Genomic DNA, 27586 nt, shown 5'->3' with positions numbered 1-27586 from the left:
CAAATTGTATGATGGTAAATTCATAAAGAAAACATGCATGCAAATGACCCACTCATTAAACCACAAATGAACACAAATAACAATAATATTAGGCAGAATTAAATATTTAGCATCCGCACGGAATTCTGACATTTCTTCATCTTACCTGTGGATTTGAGTAGATACCATTTAAAATCTGTGATTGGCTGCCAACCAGTCCAGGGTGTACCCCGCCTACTGCCCAGAGCCAGCTGAGATAGGCTCCAGCACCCCCCGCGACCCTTGTGAGGAATAAGTGGTCAAGAAAATGGATGGATGGATACCATTTAAAATGTGGTGTATATAAAAGTATCCACGAGATGGCAGTGTCGCCTTATTGATAAGCATGATATAACTTAACCTTCCACTCATTCAAGTGTTTTCACAGTCATAAACGAAGCTCGGTGGGGAGAACACATGAAATACGTCACAAGCAGGTACATTTCAAGTTAAGTTTCCTTCACAGCCAGAGCAGAGTCACATGCTAACGTGATAATGTGCGGGAACTCCTGATCTTTGACCTCGGCCTTGCCTTCAGTTGACACAAATATCCCTGGTCATCTGCTTTCACTCAGTGAATGTGTTTTTCTGTATGTGCGCGTGTGAAGCAGCCATATTGTGCAACCAAATATGCACTGATAACCATGTAAGGTTATGTGAGGATATCCAAGCATGCATTTCCACTGTGTGTGGTTGTCACAATGTGTGTGGGGGACCTACCACTGTTTTGGCATGTACATAAGCAGAGTGTCCCTCTCACAGCTGTCGGCTGCTCAAACAAGCAAAATTTGACCTCTCGTGTGGATGGTACACATGTAACACTTACTGTTTTCATGTTAGGTTCTTCTCACGTCATTTAAATGGCAAAAACAAAGATTGTGCTTTGGCAGAATTTTAAAGCATTTGGATTAGATCCATCTTTCCCAATGTTATGATTGTGTTTTTGGTTGGGTCAATGGGTCATTTGTGATTTATTTTGGGTTAATTGGGTCATGGGGTCATTGTGTCATAATGTTGATGATGTCAATTGCTATGCTGTTTCTTATGGAGGACCAAATCTGCCAAAATTCAAAATAAATAAATGACTAAATAAATAAATAAATAAATGACTAAATAAATGCATAAATAAATACATAAATGACTAAAAGTAAAAATAAAAATGGATATAAAAAATGTAATTTGAAAATAATTTCCAAAAAAATAAATCTAAATGCAAATAAATAGAGCAAAAATATATATATAAAAAAATAAATAAATACATTTGTATTTAATTTTTGCCATATATGTTTTAGATGTTTTTTTTTTTTTTTCAATTTTAGTCATTTATTTATTTTGAATTTTGGCAGTTTGGTCCTCCATAGGTTTCCATCTCCCTTGCGCTAATGATGTATTAGCCACTCTTAGGTTGTCTAGTCACTCTTATTTTATAGTTGCTATGCCGTTAATATGTTCTTTATGATGATAATGTCAGTTGCTATGCAGTTTATGTCACTCGTGATGATATTTGTAGTTGCTATACAGTTACTATGTCCTTCACGATGATGGTGCATTAGCCATTCTTAGATTGTCTAGTTACTCCTACTTTGTACTTGCTATTCAGTTATTATAATAAATCAGATTTATATAGTACTTTTCCGGACACTGAAAAACGCTTTACAATACGTTAATATGTTCCTTATGATTATAATGTTGTCAGTTGCTATGTCCCATGTGATGATATTTGTAGTTGCTATGCAGTTGCTATGGCCCTTATGATAATGATGTTGTAAGTTGCCATGCAGTTGCTATGATCTCGTCACTCTTAGCCAACATTTTTAATTTAGCCCTTGACCTGATGATGTTTGGCCGCTGCCCTATTTGATTAACTCTTTAATACCCTTTAATATAATGTGAGAGGAACAAATTATAAGGGTATTAAAGTTGATTAGTCCCTTTCTAGAAAGAAGTGGACCCTGACTGACTTTTAAATAATGCACCTGCACGAGCAAGGTGTGCTTAAAGAATTCATCAGCTGACAGTTATAGTCACATCCTCCCCATGAGACTCAGCGTAGCCACTTGTAAATCTGCTATGAATTATTCAGTCCACATGTCACAATCCTCAGCAGGCTGTATTGAAAGCTGCTGTCGGCTTTGGATTTATAGACGAGCTGGATGTCACAGCGCTTCTGTTGTTGTTTTCAAATAATCGTAAGATTTCCATGTCAACTTTTACACAACTGCAAGCAGAACTCTATAATATATTATATTATATTATATTATATTATATTATATTATATTATATTATATTATATTATATTATATTATATTATATTATATTATATTACATTATATTAATAATATATTAAAATAATAAAGTATTATTATTATTATTGTTAACATTAATAAAATATATAAATTATTAATTTACTTTTGCAATGTACTGCAGCTCAGAGAGCAAGAGGGAGAGACAGACATGTTAATTTAATAAATAAACTGGATATAAATTTGCCTGCAGCAACATAAACTTTATAAAACTTGCAATTGAATACAGACAGTGTAACGGCCTCCAGATATAAGGAGGTGCAATAAAAATATATGACTTTCTAATATAGTAAACATTGTTTTTACTGACAATCTGGTGTCGAGCACCTGATCGTCATTAAAAGTAATAATTTCAATATTCTCGGAGGAAGTCGTTACGGTTCATACAGTATGTCGATTTTTCAGGTGTTTTTGCTCTCGTACTTAACATCTCAGTTTTTACCTTCATAAAAAAAGGAGTACAATCAGTAACTCTGCCATGCTTGCTGGAAGTGTAAACATTTGTGAAAAGGAAAGAGAGCGCGAGCAGAACGTCCACGCGACCAAGTGGGACACACATGCACGTGCAGCCTGGAGGCTTCCAACATCTCCTCACAAATGTATACACGCTGTGTGAAATTGTAAATGTATCTGTGCAGGAGTTATGGGCTGCGTCTGTGGCCGCAAACACAGTCAGCCGAGGTATGTGTTGTCTCTTGAGACCTGCCAGCCATGCTCACAGTCATCCACATTTTATTTGATTTTTTAAACAGTCTGCTCTCTATTCTGTTTTGAAACAAGCTCATGCAGTGAGGCAGTTGATACACTCATTTTCGATAAAGTATTGTAAACAGTATTTACTGCAACAAATGAAACTTGCAAATGAGGATTGAGACAGCTTCTAAAATTGGGTAAACACATAGTGATAGTAATAATTGTCGGGCTGACAATCGTAAATTCGATATTTACGATCCGACGGAACAATAGCTGATTAGGAAACAACCTGAAGCAGCTGGTTGTGTTGAGTGTACATATAAGATAACGCATCTCCCAAGTCATTCACCCCAATAAGAATGACAAGTTGATGATTTTGAAACCGCAAAAGAGTTACCAGATATGCTAACAGTTAGCCTAGCTTCTTCCATTTCTTCTTGTACTATTTTAGACTTGTAATTGTCTGTGGAAATAACACTTGTGTGGTATCTCGAATATACCAAACATTCTATTCGTCATGTTTGGTGTCTCACATTTTAACAATTGGTTGTTAAAGTCACGGGTGTTAAAAATCGGTTTGTGTACCAGCTGGAATGACATGAAAGTGGCATTTAAAGCGAAAATGTAGTAACAATGACAACTGAGGTGAGCAGTGGAGACTGTACAAAAGAGAGCATGTATCTGTTTGCTGGACCGGAGGGACAAAGACACACCAGGTTAGCTTAGCGCTAGCTAGCTAGCACAACAAACATGACATGGATGGATGAAATGAATGAAATTTAACCAAAACAACAACAACAACAACAACGGGTCCTGTCATTGGCCAATCTACGGCGTAGGTTGTGGCTGCCACATACAGTCTTGGTATAGTTATACTTTTTTTCATTCAAAAAGGGAATACATATATGCCACTTGAGTGACAGACAGATGCCTGACAACCAGTCAATGGGTGATCCTGATGGATATTTCAGTATTTATAAAGTGCCTCATTAGCACAAGAGGAAGCATCAGAAGAATGTCACTGATAATCTTATCATTGCTGTGGCTTGTAATGTATCTCATCATGATGATATTAAATGTGGAGTGGGAAAACAAACTAAGGGAAGCTATCAATCAGATACACTCTCATCATCTCCCGGTGTTCTCTGCCTAATTATTTTCCTCATTATCATTAAAAAAACAAAAAAAAATCGATAATATGTGACCTTTTTTAAGACTGAGGATTAATGAGGATCATGCTGTCAATGTTTATCAGCGATCAATTGGGAGAAAGGTCGGTGACAGGGTGGTTAAATGTTGCTCATGTGGAGAGACAAGTATTACGTAATACCAGACGGTTCATGAATAAAAAAAAAAAAAAAAATCATAACTAATATTTCGTTGTTTAACTGCAGTTTCAGAGAACCGCTTCGCATTGATGTTCGACTGCAGGTGTACCTGATCCAACGTGGTGCCAATAATCGAATATAACTAGCCGAAATTGGACGGATTTTAGTAATAATTAATTATCAACTAACAGCAGGAGAGGTGACGCAGTCATGAAGGCATTGCAAAGGCGAATCGTTCATTGAATGTCAGCGGGAAGCTGCGGGCTACAGTGAAGCTGAAGGGCAGCCTTCCCAGGATGCTTTGCTACTTGAGAGTTAAGACTCATGGACGGATGGAGCGAGGGACTTTGATGGCTCCTGTCTCGGCGGCTTTGCCTTTAGGATGTCCTCATACTGTATTATGTCATTACATAATGTGCTCTCCGGCTGCATTTGAGTCAGGCTTAGAAACTTCAAGCAATGATGACGACTGCAAAAAAAAAAAAAAAAGTGACGTGATGTGTACTGTATGAACAAGTCAATATGGTTGATGTGCCCGCCACTAACGTGGAGAACGTTACACTGTCCTTTTGGATCTCTCCAATTTCTTAATCAGTGATCTTCGCACCTGATTGCTCACTTTGGTCAGATGTCTGCTTCCCGGAAAGGCTCCTCCTTGTCTCAGATTTGTCATTTCATTCAGAAAATATTCATAATTTTGCTCCAATCCAGTCTGTGAAGCCTTCAGGCACTTCCAAAATGTCTTATTTTTGGCTCTGATGTTATATCAGCAATAACACAGATGCTAAAGTTTCCAAACTATGGCCTGGGGGCCATTTGTGGCCCGCCAACCATTTTTAAGCAGCCAGCAGCTTACCGTATACTAAAACTAATACCTGCTACTAATAAATTGGTTTTGTATACTAAAGAAGTTTGCCAAATATGCAAATTAAGTACGATTGATAGTATAAGTATGATTATGAGTACAATCAAGCAAACAACATTTCTCTTGATAACACTGTGGATGATGGATGGATGGATGATATAGATAGATAGATAGATAGATAGATAGATAGATAGATAGATAGATAGATAGATAGATAGATAGATAGATAGATAGATAGATAGATAGATAGATAGATAGATATTGGATAAATGGCGGATAAGATAAATAGGTCCAAATACTTTCTGACTGCATGTATGAAACCATAACAATCCAACTGACTGTATTGTACTTTTTTGTTGGTACTGCAATTCAAAAGTGTGATATATGGCGGTCCTCCGCGCCGAACACCCACAAGTTCAAAGAGCGTCCAATTCCCGAGTTTAGCGCTGACTTTGCAGCCTCTCCAAAAATCGCAGTAATGAGAGGCCAGGCTTTATCCCCTTTTCGGAAAGCGCCGGGGGTCAGAACCTGCCACGGGAAAATTGTGTTCTGATGGTTCTAGATACTGAGGACTGGCCGGCCTAAAGCTGATGCCCTGCTGGTCTCCATGATATGGAATAATGTGAATTAAAAAGGTAATTAGTAAAGTTCACCAGCCAATTAAAAATAGTTTATGTGTAAGTTTTAAAACTGTATGTGCATCACATAGTAAATATTTGCAGTTTGTGGGCAGCAATAACGACCAGGAATGGAGCCAGGAACCTTTGGTAGCCACAGGGCTGCTTTCACAGCCACTTGTTGTGATCAAAGTGTCATGGATTAATCAATGTATCGATTTGGCGGGTGCTTGTAAAACTCCAGGATGTGATTGGAGGATTTAGGCAGGCTCAGTCACAGTTGACTTGACTGACCTGGTTGTTGAAGCCAGAGCTATTTCGGGCATGGCAGATGTGTGGAATTGAAGACTGAGTCTAGCTTTATTGTATAATGCAATATTTAAAATTTTCAATTAAAAATAAGACAATACATACAGTAATTCAAAAGGTTCAGCAACTTAAACAGATTCATATTTTGCACGGCAAACTATTTGGATTTACATAACGCTTTGAAAAAAAGGCATTTGCGTCATTTAAAATCCCGAACTCCACTACTGTACATCAACATAAACTTCTTTTTAATTGTGACTGGAAAAATAGCTTCTTCTTGCCCGTGCTGAGCAAAGCCAAAGTCCCCAAGAGCATCTCTCCAGAGGCAAGCTAGCAACAGGATTTTGTTTCTTTTTTTCTTGAGTAGGCGAGTCATGTTGAGAGCACACATAGATGGAAAAGTTTCCTTTCAACTGACAATTACAGAGAACGTCCTCACAGTAGTGTAGAGAAACAAAACAAAATGTCGCCAGTTTCTTGTTAATAATGCTGCTGTCCATTAACTTTTTGCAACCAGATTATTTCTTTGTTCTCTTTAAATTGCTTCTTTTTAACGCAACACTGTGCTACTTTTCTTTTATGCTATTATTTTTCACAGTTTTCCCTAATGTACATTCCTATGATTTTATTATTTAATTCAATGTATTTCATCTACATTTTCTTTCTTCTTTCATGGAAAAGGTGAGAAACCAAGGTAACGTGAACTGATGGCGGCCAGATGTGAAGAGCACTGCTGCCACCTAGTGGCAGAGCATCTGAAGCTCACGCGCCAATTTTTGCTCGTAACTCAAAGCAAAAACACGTGAACTGTAAAGTTATATTGTACTCAAGTTAAGTACAGATACCTGAAAATGTATTAACAAAGTGTACAATTACTATTCTTGAACGGTGGTGATGCTAATTTTTGTTTCAACATTTACACAATAAAACTGACTGAGTTCACGCAGTGTTTTGAAATGAGGATTAAACGGGACGTCGCTTCCCTTGTTGGTCTTTAAAAGGGGTGGGGAGTCGGTGGAGGCAGGGCCGGGATGCAAGGTGGGGTAGGTGCGGGGGTGGGAGTGGTGCTGAACGGACAGCTCCCGCCTCATAAAGTACAACACGGATCTCCCCCCCCCCCAACCCCAGAAGCGCAGCACAACCATGAACCAGCCCAGCTCCCCGTCGTCCAGATTCGCTCTTCGGCCCGTCCCCCTGACACGCAGCACGCAACCATGAAGAGGCAAAACGTGCGGACCCTGACCCTCATCATCTGCACCTTCACATACCTGATCGTGGGCGCGGCCATTTTCGACGCGCTGGAGTCGCAGACGGAGAAGAGCCAGAGGCGAGACGTGTTCCGGCGCCGCGACGAGTTGCTCCACAAATTCAACTTGTCCGCGCCGGACTTTGAGAGGCTGGAGGAGGTGGTGCTGCAGCTCAAGCCGCACAAAGCCGGCGTGCAGTGGAAAATCACCGGCTCCTTTTATTTCGCCATCACCGTGATCACCACCATAGGTAAGTCAACCTGCCTGTTTTGAGAGGGGGGACTTGTTGAGTTTTGGCACACGGGACAACAAAAAGTACATGTTGGGAGATGTTGTTAAAACATTGCTGAAAACTCGTCAAATGAACACTGCGCACCCACAGGTGTCCACTTGCAGCAGCTGGTCATGTGACCACTACAGTGATTCAAGGCATGGCAAATAGTCGTCTTTAAAAGAATAACTATAATAAAGATATACTGTGAAAAGGAATAATAAAAGTCATGATACAATACAATTGGACAAAAAAACCAAAAAAAACATAAAATATAGACGCACAAATTTATGAAATAAGAAAACATGAAATAAACTTTATATTTAACAGGTAAAAATTGATCATTGCAAACTTATGTTTCTTGATATGTTTGAATAAAATTAGTTTTTTATTACATAATTACTGAGAATACAACGTCCAAATTTCAAACATTTATACAATCACATTCATTTAGAGAATTTGCAGGAAAAAAAAAAGAATGTTCCTGCTTTATTTTTGCAGAACTGAACTTTATATGTTAAAGGATCATCCTCTCTCTCTCTCTCTCTAACTTCCACCATCCCTCTCATATATAGCCTACAGTTCACATATTAATCAATCACATATTAACTTCACATTTTTGGAATGATCATTTAATGGAAATAATTCAGAATTGTGACCCTTTTATTTTGCTCACAAACTGGACAATATTTCCAGTATCGTACGTATTTTGTGTTCATAGTAATATATCCATCGACTTTTTCCTTTTTTCATATTAAAACGTAAGTAATAATAGGGTATATTACATGGTATTCATTGAACAGCAATCCCATCAAGTATCAAATCTGTAAAGAGATCAAAGTCAAAATGAATGATGAATTATACAAACATCATACACGCATGTTGTCAATAACATCAAATCAAGCACAGCCATGCAAACATGTTGTGTCTGGCCTCACAAAACCGAGCTGAGAGGACACCTTTATAAATAGACAACATTGTTCCACATCAGAGCTTTTTGAGCTTGGAGCATTTGGATGAATTACAACATTGGGGGTCACCTTAAAGTCCAAAATGTTCTGCAGCTGCAGTGCCTTTTTAAATACAAACGCTGCCAAATGAGAAATTATATTGCTGCTAAAACTGTCCGGCTATTAAAAATGAAACCAGAAGGCATATCATTTATTTCGGGTATAATACAGTCATTCTACAAAATAGAAATAAGGTCAAAGTCTACTAACTGAACAACATACGATGTCCAGATGTCCAGAAGGGAAACGCTGTTAAGATCACAGGAGATTGGGCGAGCGCCATGTCTGCTGGACAGGGTCATGTGGTAAAAATGGAGGCTTAGAGGGATCGCCTGTTTGAGGAAACCGGCGGGGCACGTGTCCCATGTGCGACCACACATGAAGGTCGGAGGACAAACATGAGAAGTGACTTATGGTTCACATCCTCTGGCTGTTATCTGATGTACACTAAAGTCGCCAGATCAAAAATGTAATATGTAGCTGTTGTTTATACAGTTAGCTTAGGCGGAGTAAAGTACATAATAGTCCGTAGATTTTAGGTTTGTACTTCAATGTATTTTGTCAGTTATACTGCTAGTTTTGGAGGGGATAGATCTAGGTTGTGTGTCTATGGTTTGAAGATAAACACATTTTATTCTCAGCTCACATTCAACAGCAAGTCAAAATTTACAAACATTGCTTCACTGACTACATTCATAACTGAAAGATAAATTGCTATTGCTGTTTTAGACTGCATGCTGTGCTAACTGAATTGCATCATAATGCCTGCATATAAACCATCAGTGAGAAAATGGGTACTTGTGATTTTGTTGAAATGATTCTTGAAGTGCTGCTTAATGTGGTTAGTTGTTTTATAGACCACCAAGGGAAGGATATGTTTCTCTAAGCATCCCATGTTCAAAAACTCTCCATTAAACCTGGAAAAAAAAACAACAAAGTGTAGCAACACATTTTGACAGCATCAAAGTAGAGCCTACTCTTGCTAGCTAGCTAGCTAACATATAACGTGTAATCTTTTACTTTAAAACATGATTTGAAACAGCACTTCTACTTTTACAAGAATATTTTTAACACAAGTATCTACGCTTCTACATAAATACAAAGCGTGTTTTTTCCACCTCTCCTTAAATCCAACAGAGTACATGTGAAGCGCAATAAAACAGAGCAAACACGTGCGGCAACAAGCGCTCTCACGCTCGCGTAATTGAATGTTTCTCCCACACGAATGATGGATGAATAAAATATGTTAACTTTGTCCCTCCTCTATTATAACACGCAGTGATTCAGGCACACAAAAAAACGCATGGCTAGCGATTGCATATTTAGAGGTGTTAGCTATATATTTTTAATGCTAATTACTTACATTAGCATCATGGTTATTCACTCACCATTGGTGGCAGAAAGACAATAACTTTTCCATGAAGAAGGTAATGGATAACTGAAGCTAAGCTATGGCATCTGGTGTTGGTGGGAAATGTTCTCAGAATTGGACATTTGGAAATGAAACGCTAAATTAAAAAATAAATGACAGAATTATGTAGTTTCAACAGTTTAATTCAGAATTGAGTCCAGTATATTATGTAGAAATACACTACAAGACATTGCTAGCAAACAGAAAATATACAAAAGGGATAACAAAAATAAAACAAATATAAGTGGAAAATATTTTATAATGGATGAAAAATGTCAAATAAAATCTCCTTTGTGTGTTTGGGTTGAGAAATTTTGAACTGGACCAATAACCATTAGTGCTGCTATCCATCCATCCATCCATTTTCTTGACCGCTTATTCCTCACAAGGGTCGCGGGGGGTGCTGGCGCCTATTTCAGCTGGCTCTGGGCAGTATGCGGGGGACACCCTGGACTGGTTGCCAACCAATCACAGCATTAGTGCTGCTATTACAATTAAAACAATTGTAGCATTAGTGTGAATGCTCGTCTCTCAGCAATCACTCAGTTAGGGCCAGTTTTCACTTAATGACGTCTTACTCATGATGTGCGTTCACTATGACGCAATATGACGTGCAGCCATTGCATTAACAAATGGATGTTTTGGAAATAATAGATGCCCTATCCGTGAGATCACACAATGGACCTTGATGGGATGACATTGAACTGTGCCATTAATGAATAAATGGCCTCAGCGTTTCTGAGTCACTTATGTCTTGGAGGTGCCACTAAATGACTAACACTGCATTTTACGTGAGCTCGAATGCAGTTTAAAAAGCAAAGATAGCTTAAAATGTCCAATAGAATAGCTGTCATTTTCATTCATTGGTGTTTGAATGTAGCATGAGTCAAGTGGGTGAAGTTTCAGTGGTGCAAGGTTGAGAGTGTCCACAAACAGAGTGGAAAGAGGAAACTAAGAGAGATTTAGTGGATGGAATAGCACTTAGCTTGTCTGGTCAAGTATTCACCGATTTCCACTGAACCAGGTCCAAGAAGAGCAAACCCCACATACAGATCCGCAGATCAGCCATATATGGTCATTATTAGCGGCATTTAACAGCTTTAGAGAATAATAATAATAATAAATGTTCCCACTTCTGATTTTCAGACAATGGTAATTTTTCTGCCACACCAATGATGTTGTTTTTATAGTAAGTCTGAGTTAATAGTAATATGTATCAAGTTAAGTACATACTTGAGTACCTATTGGACTCGTAGATTCTGAAATGTAGTTAAATACACAGAAATAATTACTGCCACTTTTAAATAATACTCACTTTGATTACTTGGTACAATAAAAAAATAAATAAATAAATTCAGCTATAGCTCTATTTCTTAAACAGCAAATCTTACGTCAGACCATGTCTAAGTTTTGGCGCAAGGTAAAACGCTATTTTGCTGCAATTTTGTTGACTTTGATCAAACTACTGGCAGACAGATTCTAAGCTCCGTGGGGTGTATATCATCATATTTCATTCAAAAATCCTTTTAATCATTGTAAAAATCAACTCATTGAACACATTATCATTACTGTCATTATTATATATTTTTTTTTTATCCCAAAACTTCCCATCACTGCCATTAATTCAGATAGAATTTTATATTAATATTTAAGAACAAAGCTGCACATCTCTCTTGGTTTATGAGATTCATATCTCATTGTCATGTGTTTGGCCAGATCATGATGTTTATTCATGTGGTCAATAGGGAGAGACAATGAGCGAGGTTGGCAGGCTGGGGCTGCTTTGTTGATAAATAGATTTGGGGCAACACCTGCGAGCATTGTTGTAGCTCAACATGTCCTTGTGGTAATTTTGTAGGAATTCAGTCACCTTAAATGCACTCTAACATTTAAGATTTTGACACATGCTTATATTCTTGTTTGTAGCTAAGTTGGTATGTTGCTGTTTTGTTTTGATATTGTTCAAGTGTTTTTTCAAAGCATTGTTCATCCAAAACTCATTTTGCATCCAACTTCTATGGACTTTTTACCTTCAATGTCTTCACACGGAAAATTTGACGTAATGGAAATTCTTACTCTTGTGTTGTGAATCATAGGTACTGTATATCAAAGCCGATAATGTTGATGGGAGTGACTCTCCTTGCTGCTGCTCCTGCTCACTTCACGTGACTCACGAGTGGCCTCTCGCTTGTCTCCTTTATGCTCCGCAGCCTCAATGGAAAGTTGCCTGACTCGCTAAACAAAACATTTGTATTTATTAGACTCCACGCACAGTCCAGCCGGATTGTCGCGATTGGAGTTCAACCAAACCAAATAGTGCACGGTAGTGAGAGCTGAGTATGTTTAACTTGAAGCTCCCTTCTGACCTTATTCCGGGTTATAAATATACACCTCATGACGGACATGAAGAATAAGCTTTACTCTAACTCGCTTCGCTGAACTCTCATCTTTTTTGTTCATGTGAAAAGAAGGATACTTAGAATCTCATGCCCTGGAATATGACTTGTGTAGCTCCATGCAACCATGAGATTTTAGATTGAATGAAATTTAATTGAAATCCTGCCAGTGGGCATTTAAAATTAATTACAAAGGCATTTCATCATAGCAACAAAAAAAAAAAAAAAGTGCAATGGTATGGTCATGCCAAAGCATACCGTAAACCAAACATGAAGTCCACCATTTTGTTTTGATTTTGAAATTTGAAAGTATTTTTGCCCTTTTATAGAGGTCATATTTTAACAAACTCCTCTTAAAAAATGTATCCGATCATCTTCATACATTGGGTGTTTCATCTAAAGTCGTTTAATTAAGAAGTTAAAAGTTACTGTATGCTTTTTATTTTGTCTCACACTGTTGCTGTGGCGACGTGCTGTTTGCAAATGAAAATTAAGTGAAACTCATGACACTTTGCACACACATAAGGCCTAGCAAAAATATTTATATTTTAGCATTTTTGCAAGTACCCCAATGTGGCCAGGATTGTAAGGGCCCTTTATAGCTTATTGCAGCTCTAGTTATTGTCAAAATTTCTTCTTCTAAATATTTTAAGTTTTGTTGTTGTGAGAATTGGCTATCCCCCATCTCACAACAAAGAAATAAGAGTGTATTGTCCCCAACTTAAAGGAGTAACACCACTTCAGCAAAAATGTCGTGTAGTCATAATATCAGAATTAAAACTGGTTATTTCCTTTCATCATAATTCTGTCTAATTTTTCCCCATATCCCAAATCCCTCCCAAAAAGAAACTCATCACTCCAGGGACTTAACATGAAGCTATGTGCGTAGAAGCCTCCCTCTGAGTTGACATGACTGTCCGTCTCCCCGTTTCTCCTCTCGAGGCCCGAAAAGGAAAGGTATTGGGAACGTGAGTTGTGTCGACACTTTGGTTATGATTCCCAGAACAATGATTGGATTAAAGCTGCAGTTCCTGCTTGCCGTAAGAGAACGTTTACAAGAAAAGATCAGGGTTCATAGAAACATTTTGTTCGCACTCGCTGTGGAAAATTTGCAGGGGAAATATTTTATACATATTCCAAGATGAAAGACATAAAGTTGGAAATGATAAGAGACAGGAAATGCGGAGGAATTTGTGTTAAGGAGCCTTTAAAAGCACAGGATGTAAATGTGGATGCGCTTGTAAAACAATAACAAAAGACATTTGCTCATAGATTGAAATGGAATGAGTTGTTAGCGCCATAGAACAAACAAACCTGCCAATGAATTTAACAAATGAGGCCATTTGAAGCAGGCTGTGTTTATGTGTGTACATTTTTCCCTCGCTATAACGCAGTTCACTTTTCGCGGTCTCCCTGTTTCACAGATTTGTGTAATGCAATTTTTCATGCATTTTTTTTTTTTTTTGGAGAAATGTATCTATTTTATAAAATGTATGAAGGTTTGAACATTGAGAATGTTTAAATGTGAATGTCTCGATGAGAAAAGTGTATAAACTGTGTATGGAGGGGTTTTAGAGCAAACATTCAAAATAAATGAATGTCTTACTTAACTACTTCGCGGATTTCATTTATTGCGGGTATTTTATTTTTTGGAACCAAGCCCCAGTGGAAAACGGGGGAACACTGTACATTCAAACCAAAAGTCACCATTCACGCAATAACACATTCCTCCTCCCTCCTCTCATTCCTGGTCAAAGCAGTCATACTTAATATTTATTTTATGAATAAGTAAAGTAGTTCAGAGGTTTGCAAACTTTTCCACCAAGGGTTATGTACAGAAGTAATAATGTGCTGTAGGTCAAGATAGGGGGGAAAAAAAAAGAAAAAAAAAGCCTATAAAAAAAAAAACTACTTCTCAACTTAGTGTCAAACAGTAGTTTTCAGGTGCATTATTATGATTATTGTTATTATTATGATTAATCATTCAACATTTCTATTGTTTCTCATAAAATTAGACCTATTTATAGAATATGCCAATATGGCCCCCCCTGGGCCATACTTTGGACACCCATGTATGAGAGTTAGATTGTTAGAATGTGGAAATATGAATGGGAACGTCACATTTGCCTTTACATAATTCGTACACATGCACATAAAATTTGATAGAAAAATAAAACAATTGAACATGCAGAATATCAACACAAGTGTGTGAAATTGAAAGTGTGAAAGCCGAGGAATGATAAAAATAAGTTTGTTTTTGTTTTTTTTTAGAGGCAAGTTGTAGGATTTTGCACTTTAAAGACATTTGAGGAAGGGCTGGCTGACTCCAAAGTCGAATGCAGTACAGTAATCCAGCTGGGATGTAACAAAGGTATAGATTACTGTTTCAAAATTCTTCTGTGAATGAAACGTTTTTATACACCAATATAACTGCATACAAATAAACATTAAACATAATAAATTGCTCTAATTCCAAAATTGCATTCTGGAGCACATTAATGTCTCCTATACAACCGTAGGCTTAAAACGCAAAATAAAACGACTTTCTGTGTGACATAAAAAGCAAACATGCAGTCGCACGACCTAACGGAGAGAATTCCTCCTTGGGGGAAGGCGCAGTATCATGAAATGCCGCTCTCACACACACACATTTCTTGCAGGGGGCTTTCATATCAGCCAACTGTGTTTTGATATGCCGCCCGAAGCGCTGAGTGCGGTCTCCAAAGCATTTCCAATGATAGGAGAGCTACGGTTACTGGAGATTTTCTGTCTCGCCACTCAAAAAAACATTTTATTATTTAGCATCTTGTCATGACTACATTGAGTCATACCACAAATGAAATGTCTTGATGAGGACTTTCCAGATTTCTAATTATTTTGCCAATCTCCTCTATTTAGCTGAAACTCCTCAAATTTGCCATTTTTTGTATATATGTTTTTTTTAATTCTTAAAAAAAAAAAAAAAAACTTTGTTTTTTCCAGGTTCATACTGTGCCTCCCTTTAAAGAAGCAGAGATTTAGCTTGGCCAGTTAAGACGATTCTGATATCATGAAATCTATTCAAGGTGGTCTACTTTGATATGGCGATATTACAATTTTTAAGCAGGATTAATAAGAAGATATTAGGCATTGGTATATGTATTGATACAATGTTCATACTCAGACCAACATGTGTCAGATTGGCCTTGGGGGTGTTCTGCACTCTAGTGTGTACCATAGACGTATATAGACAGTCAGTTTGTTTTTCTGGAGTTTATTGTCATCCCATTGGTGACAACCTGGCACACTTTTCAAACAGCAAACTTTTAAAAAAATGTAATTGTGACTTTTGCAGTACTTTATAGTGCAGAGATATTGCACAGTGTCAACATTCAAGTGAGCAGGACTACAAAAGAAATATTGCCCAGTGTGGCTGATATTTCTTCAGGAATCTGTTTATAAAATATATAAAAATTATAAATACTAAATAAAAAAATCAAATCAAATCAAATGATCTTGCCATGCAATTCCATTCTGTACAGATACTAATATATGTGTTGGGCATGTCCAGTGAGTGAGTCAATAAAGAGTACATGAGTCAAATTTACAGGTCTATGTAAATAAACGACATTTCCTCCCAATGGATAATAACTAGAAAACGACATCATGTCCACTCCAAGTTGCTCACAGCAGCGGAGTGATTTGATCCGACAGCGGCAAGCAACTCGCCCGCTTATGGACCATCTCCGAGGGTAATTTGTTTTCCCAATATGTCTTCAGCATCTGCCTAATATCTCAACAATCCAACCTGAATGACTGCACACACAAATGATAACAATAACAGTCACAGGTGAGTTGTGTTTACCCTTGAGGGCCGCCATCGTACTGCAACTTTATGAGTACACATTAAGTAGGCAGGAAAATTGAAATACAGACAATTTAATAACCTTGGGCTAAAACAACAGACTGTGAGCCTTTCTCTTTCTCAAGTAATGTCAATATCACAACCGTCACAAGGGATGGCTCTTCGGCTTCCCGTCTGCAGGCTACCGGGGCAAATTGTGACAAGTGTGGTTGGCAATAACCACAAGTGGGTTTTACAATAATTGCTGAAAAACCATTTCAAATGTAAATGTATTCTAAAATGTGGAGAGACTCTAGGGCTGGAAAGTAAAGATAAGCTTGCATTTTGTATACTGGCCAACAGACAAATAAATAATCCAGTGTTGCTATGCTAAAGCTACACGAGTGCAGTTTGAGCATTGTTTGAATATGAGTTACTTTTTTAATTTGCAAAACTACACCAAAAGTTAATAACTAATATAGAACTGATCCTGAAACAGAATAGTCTTTGCATGACTCTCTCATCAGCCACAATATAACATTAATGATGTATAAGAGACGTCCCATCTGTCATGTATATCAAGTCTTGCCACAGATGGATATTCAGTGCCTGTGTGACCCGGTGTGGTAAGGTGAATGCAGACTGAGCGGAGGTGGAGTAACTCCAATCCCCATCTGCCAGCATTCACCATCTGGTTCACCCAAAGCAGTGGTCGTCCCACAAATGGGTGTCAAGACGACCTGACACTCAGTTAAAACTACACTCGTACATATCTGACTTTTTCTCCTAAAACTATTAAGAAACTCAGAGCGCTACTTAGCGAACCGCCAGGCTTCCTGCTCTGTCTCCATCTGCTGGTGATTGTAATTTTTGGGGTTTCTCAGACAAGTTGTGACTGAAGACAAATTTCTTGTGTGAGTTTACATCAGGGGTGTCCAAACTTTTTTTAGTCCTAAAAATTGTACAAATAATTTATTTGTGCTTTTGCATATTTAGAAAAATGCTACAGTGTATAAACCAATTTATTTGTAATATGGCAGTCGGGTTATTATAGTTATGGAATTTTTCATTTTAGTTAGTTTTTATTATTTTTCAGGGTGGTTCTGTTTTTCCATTCGTTTTAGTCCTTTAATAAATGTTTAGTTTTAGTTTAGTTTTAGTTTCAGTATTAGTATTAGTTTTTTTGTTTAAAAAAAAAAATGTATTACTTGTGCGCAATATTTAAAAAACACAATTGCAGCGACGTCATCTGAAGGTGCTTTTCTATTGGCTGCTGCTGGATGACGTCACTTCTGTGTGACATACTTTCAAACGTCATTATTCTGGTTGATATCAAAATAAATTACTAAAAAATCACACCAAAGACTAAAACGAACAACATTTTTGCTATAATTATAGTTTTAGTTAGTTTTGTAAACATAAAATGTAATTTTAGTTGACGTTTTTTAAAAAGCATTTTCGTTTTTATTTCGTTAACAAAATTGATTTTTGAATTTTAGTTTTAGTTATTTCGTTAGTTTTAGTGAACTAAACCTAAACCTTTAATAGCACCTGTGTTTTTCGACACCCTCTTACCTAACATTCTTACTTTGACCATCTCCAAACATTTTTGTTTTTATTTTATTTGAACTGAGTCAAATGCCATTTTTAGCATATGTCGCGGGCCACTAAAAAATGGACGGCAGGCCACAAATGGCCCCCGGGCCGTAGTTTGGAGACTTCTGGTTAACATACTTGGCCAATAAATCTGATTCTGATTAGATTGTACTGCTGACAGTCAATAATTGAACACAGTACTTCTTAAGTAGTTTGCCAAAACAGACAAATGTTTTACACATTTTAAAATATCTTCGGTTGCACCATTCAGGACTTTAGAATTACAACTCCATAATGTTTACTTAAGACAGTAAGTGCTTTTGTAACAGTACACGAAAAGATCAACTCATGGACACGTAATGCTTGCCGCTTAATGCACACAATGTAATTTGTGCCGCCGGGCTTTGATGTTTATCAGCGGGACTCTCGGTGTCCCTTTTTAATCCAGCCTTTTTCCATATTGCATTAACGCTTTCACTAAGTAAAGTGATCGGCGTGTCATGTGGCCACCTACATTGCCAGCGCATGTCAATTTAGGACAGCATCTGCTCCCTTAAAAAGCCACCGTACCGGTTTTCTGCCCAAGCGTTGGCACATGTCGTTGGAATCAGGTGGCAGCAGCAGGTGAGCACCTTACAAAACAAGAGAGCACACAGACAGGAAGGGTGACGGAGGTGGGAGATGTCTGAATATAAGTCAAGTGAGAAAACGTCGGAGAAATGAGCCAAAAGTGGAAGAAGCTATTTTTGCACACCAAATTTCCATAAAACATAAGGCGTGAAATTACAGTGTTAGATGACAGTAGGCTTGGCTCGGAGGTTTTGCTGCTTTTTTAGGTCAAGTGCTGCTGTTTATTAACACATTCAATGCCAGGCCAGCAAAAAAAATGCATCATTTGACGTCTTTTTCCGTCAATGGCAGTGAATGAGTTAATGACATGAGTGTATTATACATGTTTTTATGTTAGAAGCATGACTGCCATATGGTAAAAATCAAACCTGTTCTGAATCGGAGTCAAGTGTAATGTAAAAAGGAGCGGGAAAAACTACCCATAGTGATGAAGCTACCAAGATATTGGTTGCCAGAACAACTCAAAATACAGTCATTAATAGCTAAATATTGTGTGGTCTGATGAGACCAAGATAAACTTATTTCTTCCATATAGTTAATAACGACATGAGATCGATAATAGCAAAACCCTTGGCAACAAAAGTGAGTACACCCCTAAATGAAAACACCAAAAGTGTCAATATTTTGTGTGGCCACACACATTTGACACCATGTGAACCTAAAAGTGTATCTTGGTCTCATCAGACAACAGGACATGGTTGCCATGCCTGCTGCAAATTAGCAGCTACCTAATGATTCGGTTAGAAAACAAACCAGCAATTAAAACTGTAATTCATTTATTTATTGATTAAGAAATATGTCTGAATACTTCTGTCTATATAGTGCAAGTACATCGCTAATTTTTAGGCAAATTTTCACAATCAGTTTTCTGTGTTGTCCAGTCTTGGGGTCCTTTTTTAATTTCATTTCTCAGGAATGATCACATGGACCACAGAAACGATCTCGTGATTGAGTATATTGTATTTTCATTGCATGTACTGTATGTGTTGGCAGTGTTACAAAAGCAACTATTTGAAATTCCAGTATCTCATTATACAACATGTGTTCTTGCTCTTCACTTTTTCCTCTCTCGTCTGCCCACACGGGCGCACTTTGAAAGCCCAAATGGAGCGCTTGAAACACATCCGCCAGTTCTTTGAGATGACCTCTTAAAAGCCCGTGACTCAAATATTTGCTTTGGCCTGAATGGACCTTAAAATTGCATTTTGTTTGTTTTGCTATTGCTGCACTCAAACAGTGTTGATTATTACAACGTGAAATATATGATCAAGTTAGCGTCATAGCGTGTGATGAGTTATCACACCGTGTACAATTGTGAGCAATACAAATGGAGTCCTGGCTGGTCCACCATCGTAATAAACCACCAAAATATGGAGTTGCCATGACAATGACAGAAAACTCTTTTGTGGATTTTTTTTCCATGCTTCCTAAACCTCTCATTTATTCATCTTTCCCATCCTCAATGACCTTTACTAGTCCCATCCCCATCCGACGTGTCCGCCCCCACATCCGATGACGCGAACCGCCTTTCAGTCCAGCTGTGTTGTGACTTTTAAAACAAGTTTGCATCCAGCGTGTATCAGTTCCATAAATCACGTGATTTATTTAATTAGTCAGCCCCTCGTAGAGATCTCACACTCCACTTGGAATAGCTTGCTTACTGAGCTCATGGAAAACTTCACGTCTGCCAAGTTTTCTTTTCATATCCCCTAAAAAGGAACCTGAGGAGTACGCACGGAATCGGACCTTGTTTTATTTTTGCGGTGAGAGCGAAAACAGAAGCTTAAATGGTCGGACGCGCAAAGACGAATCGATGAATATTTGTGTTGTTTTTGTAGGACAAGATCTCGCACAGGTCCAAATACCGATACTTTTTTTTGCAGCGTTAAAGAGAGAAGTCAACTCAGACTGCCATGATTAATAAACGTTTTCGTTATTTTTTGGTGCATTATTAAAAATAAAGCAACGGTCGTTATTCTTGTCCTGAAATTCCTCGAACTCACTGCTTTGCTCACATGCTCTTTTTCGCAGCAGCTGCCAAGAAGGTCAAAAGTCACATACGTAATGGAGTGAGATCCAGGGGACCAAAGCTGTGTTCAAGTGCCAAAGTAAACACACGACGGGGTCGCGTGGAGTTGGAGGTGTCTGCGATTAAGAGACGAAGTCTGTCTGTGGGTCCAAATGTGGGAAAATCTGCTACCGCGGTCAACTTTTGCACTGGCGTCGTTTTGTGGTCAGTTACAGTCTGAAGGGTCAGGATGCTGATGTCTTTGGCCCGCCACAGCTGGAGATGAAAGCAAACCGTGGAGAGAGGAAAAAAGAAAAAAAAACATCCCGGGAAAGCGAGCGGGCCCCTGCTCGAAGACAGCCTGTTCCAAAGTGATATGAACACAATCCGTGTTTATTTGCAGTCGTGCGGAACATTCCCTGATGTGTGCGGCCTCTTAAAAGTGCGCTGTAAACGTAGATAAGGGTGACGTCACACTGTTCAGACCACCTGTATGTTCAGAATGCAGTCCTGCAAATGACTGCAATTCATCAATAACATTGCCATTGTTATGTTTTTATATTTATGGATGAACAGGAACAACGACTTTACATACAATAAATAAAATGAACGCTATATGATCAACTCATTCGCAGGTGTAATCACAAACCAGGGACTATTTACATGCACTACCTTGTTTATACGTATTATGCATAAACACATGCTATCGACAGGGCTTAGGGCAGGGGTCTCCAAGTTCGGTCCTCGAGAGCCCCTATCCAGCCTGTTTTCCATGTTTCTCTCCACTAACACACCTGATTCATGATTGGGATCGTTATCAGGCTTCTGCAAAGCTTGCCGATTAGCTGATCATTAGATTCAGCTGTGCTGAAGGACGGAGACATGGAAAACAGGCTGGATAGGGGCTCTCGAGGACCGAACTTGGAGACCCCTGGCTTCGGGACTACAGTAATACCTAGCATGAAAGGTTGACACTCATATCCCTATTTTGTAAAGAACTGAATTGATTTTTATTTTTTAAGACTTTTTAAAGAATCACCTATATTAATACAGTAGTCCCTTGAGATAAATTGATTTTCTTCTGTTACCTCACTCTCAAATCATCTTACCCTATTGAAATGAATGGAAATGCCATTAATCCGTTCCAGCAACCCCTAAGAAACAACAAAAATGTTTGAATTGTGCTTTAAGTAAGGAAAATAGAACTGTAAAATATTGTACTTTGTAAAAAAAAATACACAGTAATTATAATGGAAAAGAAAAAAAGAGGAAATCAACAATTTGTGTCATGATTAGTTCATTGCATTGAAACAAATTCAAAAGAAAAAGACTTAAGCTTCCCATTTGTCACAGGCTGATATATGTAGCTCAAAAAAAAAAAAAATATATATATATATATATATAGCATTATAATTCAAAAGTTTCTGTGCTGTTTAAGCTCCCTAACTCCTCCTTCACTAGAGCACACAGCGTTTAACTCAATCAGTCACATGAGACGCTCTATCCTTTAATTACGCTGCTGCAATTATACAAAGACAACAATATCCAGAGGGCTCCGGTTTCCACCTTTGCCTCCCTGTCTCAAGTGGATCAATGCGGTATGCACACTTGTGGTTGCATTAAACAACATGGCAGTGCAATGCTTGGTCAACTTCCACTTCTGAAGACATTATGAGATACTACTTTGGTGTTCTTGTGCATGAATTTTGTGTATCTAACCTTCATTCAACAAAGGCACATATTTTTTAAAAGATAAAATTTGGTACAGTGATGGTCCTGAGAAATGTTCTACATGACAAATTAATTCTGGACTGTGTTTTGATGTCAACAACAAACCAGGCCTCAAGTGCTCAACGGGAATACAATAGAATGACACGTGCGCTTGAACCAACAGGACAATTGATGTCGTGCCATTCTTTTGATGTCGTTTGAAAGCACACACTTGGAGGCGCCTAATTAATGAGTGTAATAAAGACGCGGGGGTGCAGTGGGTTGAGTTTTGTCTTCAAGTACCCTGGGTAGCGTTTATCTATGTGACAAACAAGCACTGACAAGACCAGAAAGATGAACCCAGCGCTCATGATTACATTATCAATTAGTCTGAGTGTTAATGTGGCACGTGCTAACCAAAGCGGTACATCTGTTAAAATAAATGTGGGAGGATTAAAAACTAGAGGGTAAAAAAAAAATCTTCAAATTTAAATATAAATATTTTTTTACCCTTTCTCTGAAAATGAGGCACTATAAGGGTCTTTAATGAAGTCTATCTCGAGGCTTTAGCTTAAAAGGTCCTCTTCAATGACCACAAGTACTAATGAGAAGCAGCAGAGTGGTGACTCGGGTGCACCTGTGCTCCACTGACATTTATAAGCCTCTCCTGCTTGTTAGTTTTGCATAATAAATTTTTTTAAGGCTCTTATCACAAATGCGGTTTTCCATGTGGCCATTCACATGATGATTACAGAATATAGGTTAAGAGACAATTAAGCTTCAGCCTCAGGTTGAGGCAGAGTGATGGACTGTTTTTAATCGAGAAAATTCATAATTTTTAATGAAGAAATTATTTTTTCAAGTCTATAAAATCTTTGTTTTCCATGAAACTTGGGCAAATAATTGTTCCGTTTTTGTTTCTGGTAAATGAAACAAAGCTCGATTGGTATCTTCTGTCATGCAGCTGCTAGCTTTCATGCTAGCCAGCTAGCTACTCCTGCGTGTGCCTAAATATTCAACTAGAGGTATTGATACTTGCTATTTATAAATAAATAAATAAACAATATTGTGACATTCAAATATTATTAAACAAATCCGAACCATGAACCTCAAAGTGGCAATATAGATATGCTAACCACTAGTGCTGCCTCAACATTAATGTACGTCTTTCCAAAAGGCCAAAGGACATTTATTGAATCAAACCCTATTATCACTTCACAAATCACTTCACACTTTCCAACTACACACACTTGGATCCTCCAACATGGAGCAGCTCCGGTGGCTTTAATCTAGATGCCTTTGAGACGTTCCGTCTCTTGAGAACTTTCTCACTGCTGGCAGAGTGGCACAGGCTACAGGAGGGGGTGAGAAGGCAAGATCCGGACCTCTTCAAATTTTACACACAGCAGTGGGACTGCTGGGGCTTGTCGCCTCCAGCTCCTGCTGTTGAAGAGTATCGCTGTCAATCAGGTGACGCAGCACTGCCGATATCTCCTGACAGCTGAGCCACACTTGAACGGGCTGTGCTCTTCGATCTTTATTGAAAGAAAAGTCATTCACTTGGGTGGCTTTTTGTTTTAAAGAAAATATTGTATTTGCAGTCTCGTACATGTCAATTTTAGATTAGTATCAGATATATTATACATGTATATTAAAAAAACAATTGGTTGACAATTGATTGTCTGAATTAACAATGACCATTAGTTTCGTTATTTATTTATTTATTTATTTATTACAGCGCTTATCTTGATTATGCTCACACTGTAGTTTATTGCAGCTAGCGTTGGACTAGCTAGCCAAATGCTAAATTCAAGGAAAGTGGGAAGTTGGATTTATACCGCCTGGATTGTCCCATTCTGACCTCTTAAGCGTTCGAGGTGAATGGAAACAAGGATGGCTGATTCTAATAAATAACACAGTTATCATAGTCCAAATTGCGCTCTCGCTCTTCAAAACAAAATCCTAGCAATACACCCTATGGTGTCCTTTTCATTTGAGCCGCAAAAAGATGCAAAGGGCTAATTAGATGCAAAACACTGATTAGGTGAGGCCACTCTGCAGAGACTGTCAATGAATTATTTAAGCCCTCCCTTCTGTACACCGATACAGTCGACAATTCCCGCTACACTGCTGCGCATTCTCATCTGCAATTTCATTCTGCTGTACATTTTTGAATTTATCAGAAGACGTGCCTAAAGAGTACAAATCAGCTTCCACCAGGTTTGACTCTCTTCCCGCCTGCTTGCCTCCCTCACAGCCTCGTTGTCGCGGACAGTAGATTTCATTAGTTCTGCCCCAGTAACCGTCTCTCTTTGTCCCCGTCCCGCAGGATATGGCCACGCCGCCCCCAGCACAGATGGAGGGAAGGTGTTCTGCATGATCTATGCCCTCCTAGGCATCCCTCTTACCTTGGTCATGTTCCAGAGCGTTGGCGAACGCATCAACACCTTTGTTCGGTTTCTTCTTCATCGCCTGAAGAAGTGCCTCGGCATGAGGCGGACCGAGGTCTCCATGTTCAACATGGTGACGGTGGGTTTTATATCGTGCATGAGCACCCTGTGTGTGGGGGCGTTTGCGTTCACCCACTTTGAGGGCTGGAGCTTCTTGCACGCCTTCTACTACTGCTTCATCACCCTCACCACCATCGGCTTCGGCGACTACGTGGCGCTGCAAAACGACGGCGACCTGCAGTCCAAGCTGGACTACGTGGCCTTCAGCTTCATCTACATCTTGACCGGCCTTGCTGTGATCGGAGCCTTCCTCAACTTGGTCGTCCTCCGCTTCATGACCATGAACGCCGAGGATGAGAAAAGGGACGCCGAGCAGAGGGCCCTACTCGCCCATAACGGCCAGGTCGGCAGACACGGGCTGTGCTCGACAGACCAAGCGTCCCCTTCCTCCACGGCGTCGGGGTGCGCTGGAGGAAGCGCGATCGGAGGCGGCGGGGGAGGAGCGGCGAGCCGGGGACTGCGTAACGTTTATGCCGAGGTGCTGCACTTCCAGTCCATGTGCTCTTGCCTTTGGTACAAGAGCAGAGAGAAGCTGCAATACTCCATCCCGATGATCATCCCACGTGACCTCTCCAACTCGGACAGCTACATGGAGCAGGGAGAAGCCTTCTCCAACCCCCTTCACTCCAACGGATGCATGTGCAGTCTTCAGCCCCACTCAGGCATCAGCTCAGTGTCCACTGGTCTGCACAGCATCAGCGCGTACAGGAGACTCAATAAACGAAGGAGCTCCATCTAACCAGCTGAGGAAGGCACAAGCTTAAGCCCACTTGAATTTGCCATGTGGTAAAGCAAACATGGTAGCTCTGGACATCAAGGGTTGACAACTTCAGTCCTGAAGAGACGACCGGTGTTTGCGTCTGTTGTTCAGTTTAGCTGTTAAGCACAAGTCATTGACAATAACAGTGCATACCTCTGTGCAAATGGACAGTAGCTTATCCCGTCTGCCTCACAGTTCTGAGGTTGGCGGTTTGAATCCTGGTTTTAGCCATCCGATGTAGAGTTTGCATGTTCTGCCGTCCAACGTCAAAAAACATGCATCCAAAGCTCGAGATTCGCATTTTGTGCCTCATCCAAACTGAGAATTACAGATTTTAAAGTTTTTCCGACAAAAGCTTCGCTAGGATGTACGCGTGCGTATGAACAAGGAGCAATGAACTCAGTCGCGGCTAAGGCAAGCTCAGTGCTACTTATGCCGCACCAACTAGCTAGCAACAAACTTCAGATGGTTAGATAGTGTGGCTAAACAAAACACGTCGCAGAGTCCGTAATCATCGTCTCCTAATGGTGGTGATTAGCAATTCTGACAAGTATCGTATCGATGACGATAGAAGACAGAGAAGCCATGCTAATTGCTAAGCTAACTAAAGTGTAAACCTTACCCATCTTTTGATTTCAAAATACCCCCTTTTTTGTTAACACAATTCTGACAACTGAAAATGAAACAATGTTCACGATAATAAAAGTTAGTTTGTTGCACACCTGTGCTTTCAGTTGGACATTGTGATTTTCTGGTAATGCAATGCAGGATTAGTCAAAAAGGGACAAAGGGAACAGGAGATATTACGTGTAAATATCACCTTTCTTAAATTAAAAGACTGTATATGTTCTACAAATTTGAAAGAAAAAAAAATTGTATATATTTGAAAACTGACATTATTGAGGGATTCCCCCCACCACCCACCCCACCCCCGCGGTAAACGTACTAAACAGTGTCAGTGTCTTTTCATTTGTCATATTCAAGCCAAATGTTTCAATAGGCTTTGTCATTTGTTTCTCTGAGATACTTTATGTTAAAGTTAAGAATGATTGTTCACAATCAAACGCGGAGGTATGGGACACTAGTGACGCCCTCCAATCAGACCTCAAAGTTTTATACAAATGAAATGATTCCATCTTTTGTGTTTCTTCTTCTTCATCTGACTTGTGTTGACCTGTCAATATGTTTTCTTCTATCACAATTCTTGCATGTTAAAACTCACTTTGTACATTCTAGAAAATCATATCTAATTCACTGCTGCACCTTAGATGATTGTTGTATGCTTTAATTAGGACACTGGAAGTCCGTGCACATTTGTTTCTTGTTGTATAGAAACCATATTACGTGTGTTTGTTTTTAATTTAAAACACAAATGTTTTAGTGTCGATGACTGAGATTATTGGCATTATGCCTCATATATGGCCTCAGAGTTTGAACCTCATGCACATCAGACTATTTCAGGCGTTCAATGCAGTGTCCTTTTACCCTTCAGCCCTGTGATTTTTTTTTGATTTTTTTTTAATTAATCGCAATATTTGGCTTTACAATGTTACCACGAAACATGTGGACATTTATTTCTGACATCTATTTTTCTACTTGCAGATAGTTGTACCTGACTTGCAGTCAACAATGTCTGTGGTGAAACATTAACAGGATGGGTTTAGTTTATTCCTAATAAAACATATTTTGGTTTAAAACAGTACTTAATGCGTTCAAGTGGTCTGTATTGTGTCCTTCTGACTTCATTACTGCTTGAAGTTGTCTGAGAACTGAATTAGGGAAAATACAAAATAGTTGTAACATTTTTTTATTATATTGCATGTTAAGCTTATAAAGATGCTTTCAGAAGTCTCCAATAATGCATACAGTGAATAATTGCTAGTGGCTTTTTTTAACAATTGATGTTCAATTGATGATTGATGTTAAAGCATGGGTGTTTCTAGGCCTTTTTTGTGGGTTCTCAATCACCCCTAAATTGAATTGCAGCCCCCCTAAAATTTAAAACATTATTTGATGTATTTTTTTTTTAATGATTGTCCTTTAAGCTAGAGAATTATGTTAACATATAGTACTTTGTTGAA

The 27586-nt window shown here is 38.8% G+C and overlaps 1 protein-coding gene across 1 annotated transcript; it reads left to right on the top strand.

Moving 5' to 3' along the window:
- The first annotated feature begins 7263 nt into the window (after window positions 1-7263).
- kcnk3a (potassium channel, subfamily K, member 3a) lies at window positions 7264-27178 on the top strand. Its single transcript, XM_077511447.1, has 2 exons — window positions 7264-7630; window positions 24565-27178. Exons 1-2 carry the CDS (start codon window positions 7348-7350, stop codon window positions 25482-25484), a joined length of 1203 nt encoding a protein of 400 aa, XP_077367573.1. The 5' UTR covers window positions 7264-7347; the 3' UTR covers window positions 25485-27178.
- The last annotated feature ends 408 nt before the right edge of the window (window positions 27179-27586 follow it).

This window comes from Festucalex cinctus, chromosome 21 (genome assembly GCF_051991245.1).
Source record: "Festucalex cinctus isolate MCC-2025b chromosome 21, RoL_Fcin_1.0, whole genome shotgun sequence".
Lineage (NCBI taxonomy): Eukaryota > Metazoa > Chordata > Actinopteri > Syngnathiformes > Syngnathidae > Festucalex > Festucalex cinctus.
The sequence above is the reverse complement of the archived record's forward strand: the minus strand, read 5'-3'. Positions and strand labels throughout refer to the sequence as shown.

Coding starts and splice junctions, on each gene's coding strand:
- kcnk3a (XM_077511447.1), top strand. CDS start 7,348: ATGAAGAGGCAAAACGTGCGGACCCTGACCCTCATCATCTGCACCTTC. Junction 7,631..24,564: donor CACCGTGATCACCACCATAG/GTAAGTCAACCT, acceptor CCCGTCCCGCAG/GATATGGCCACGCCGCCCCC.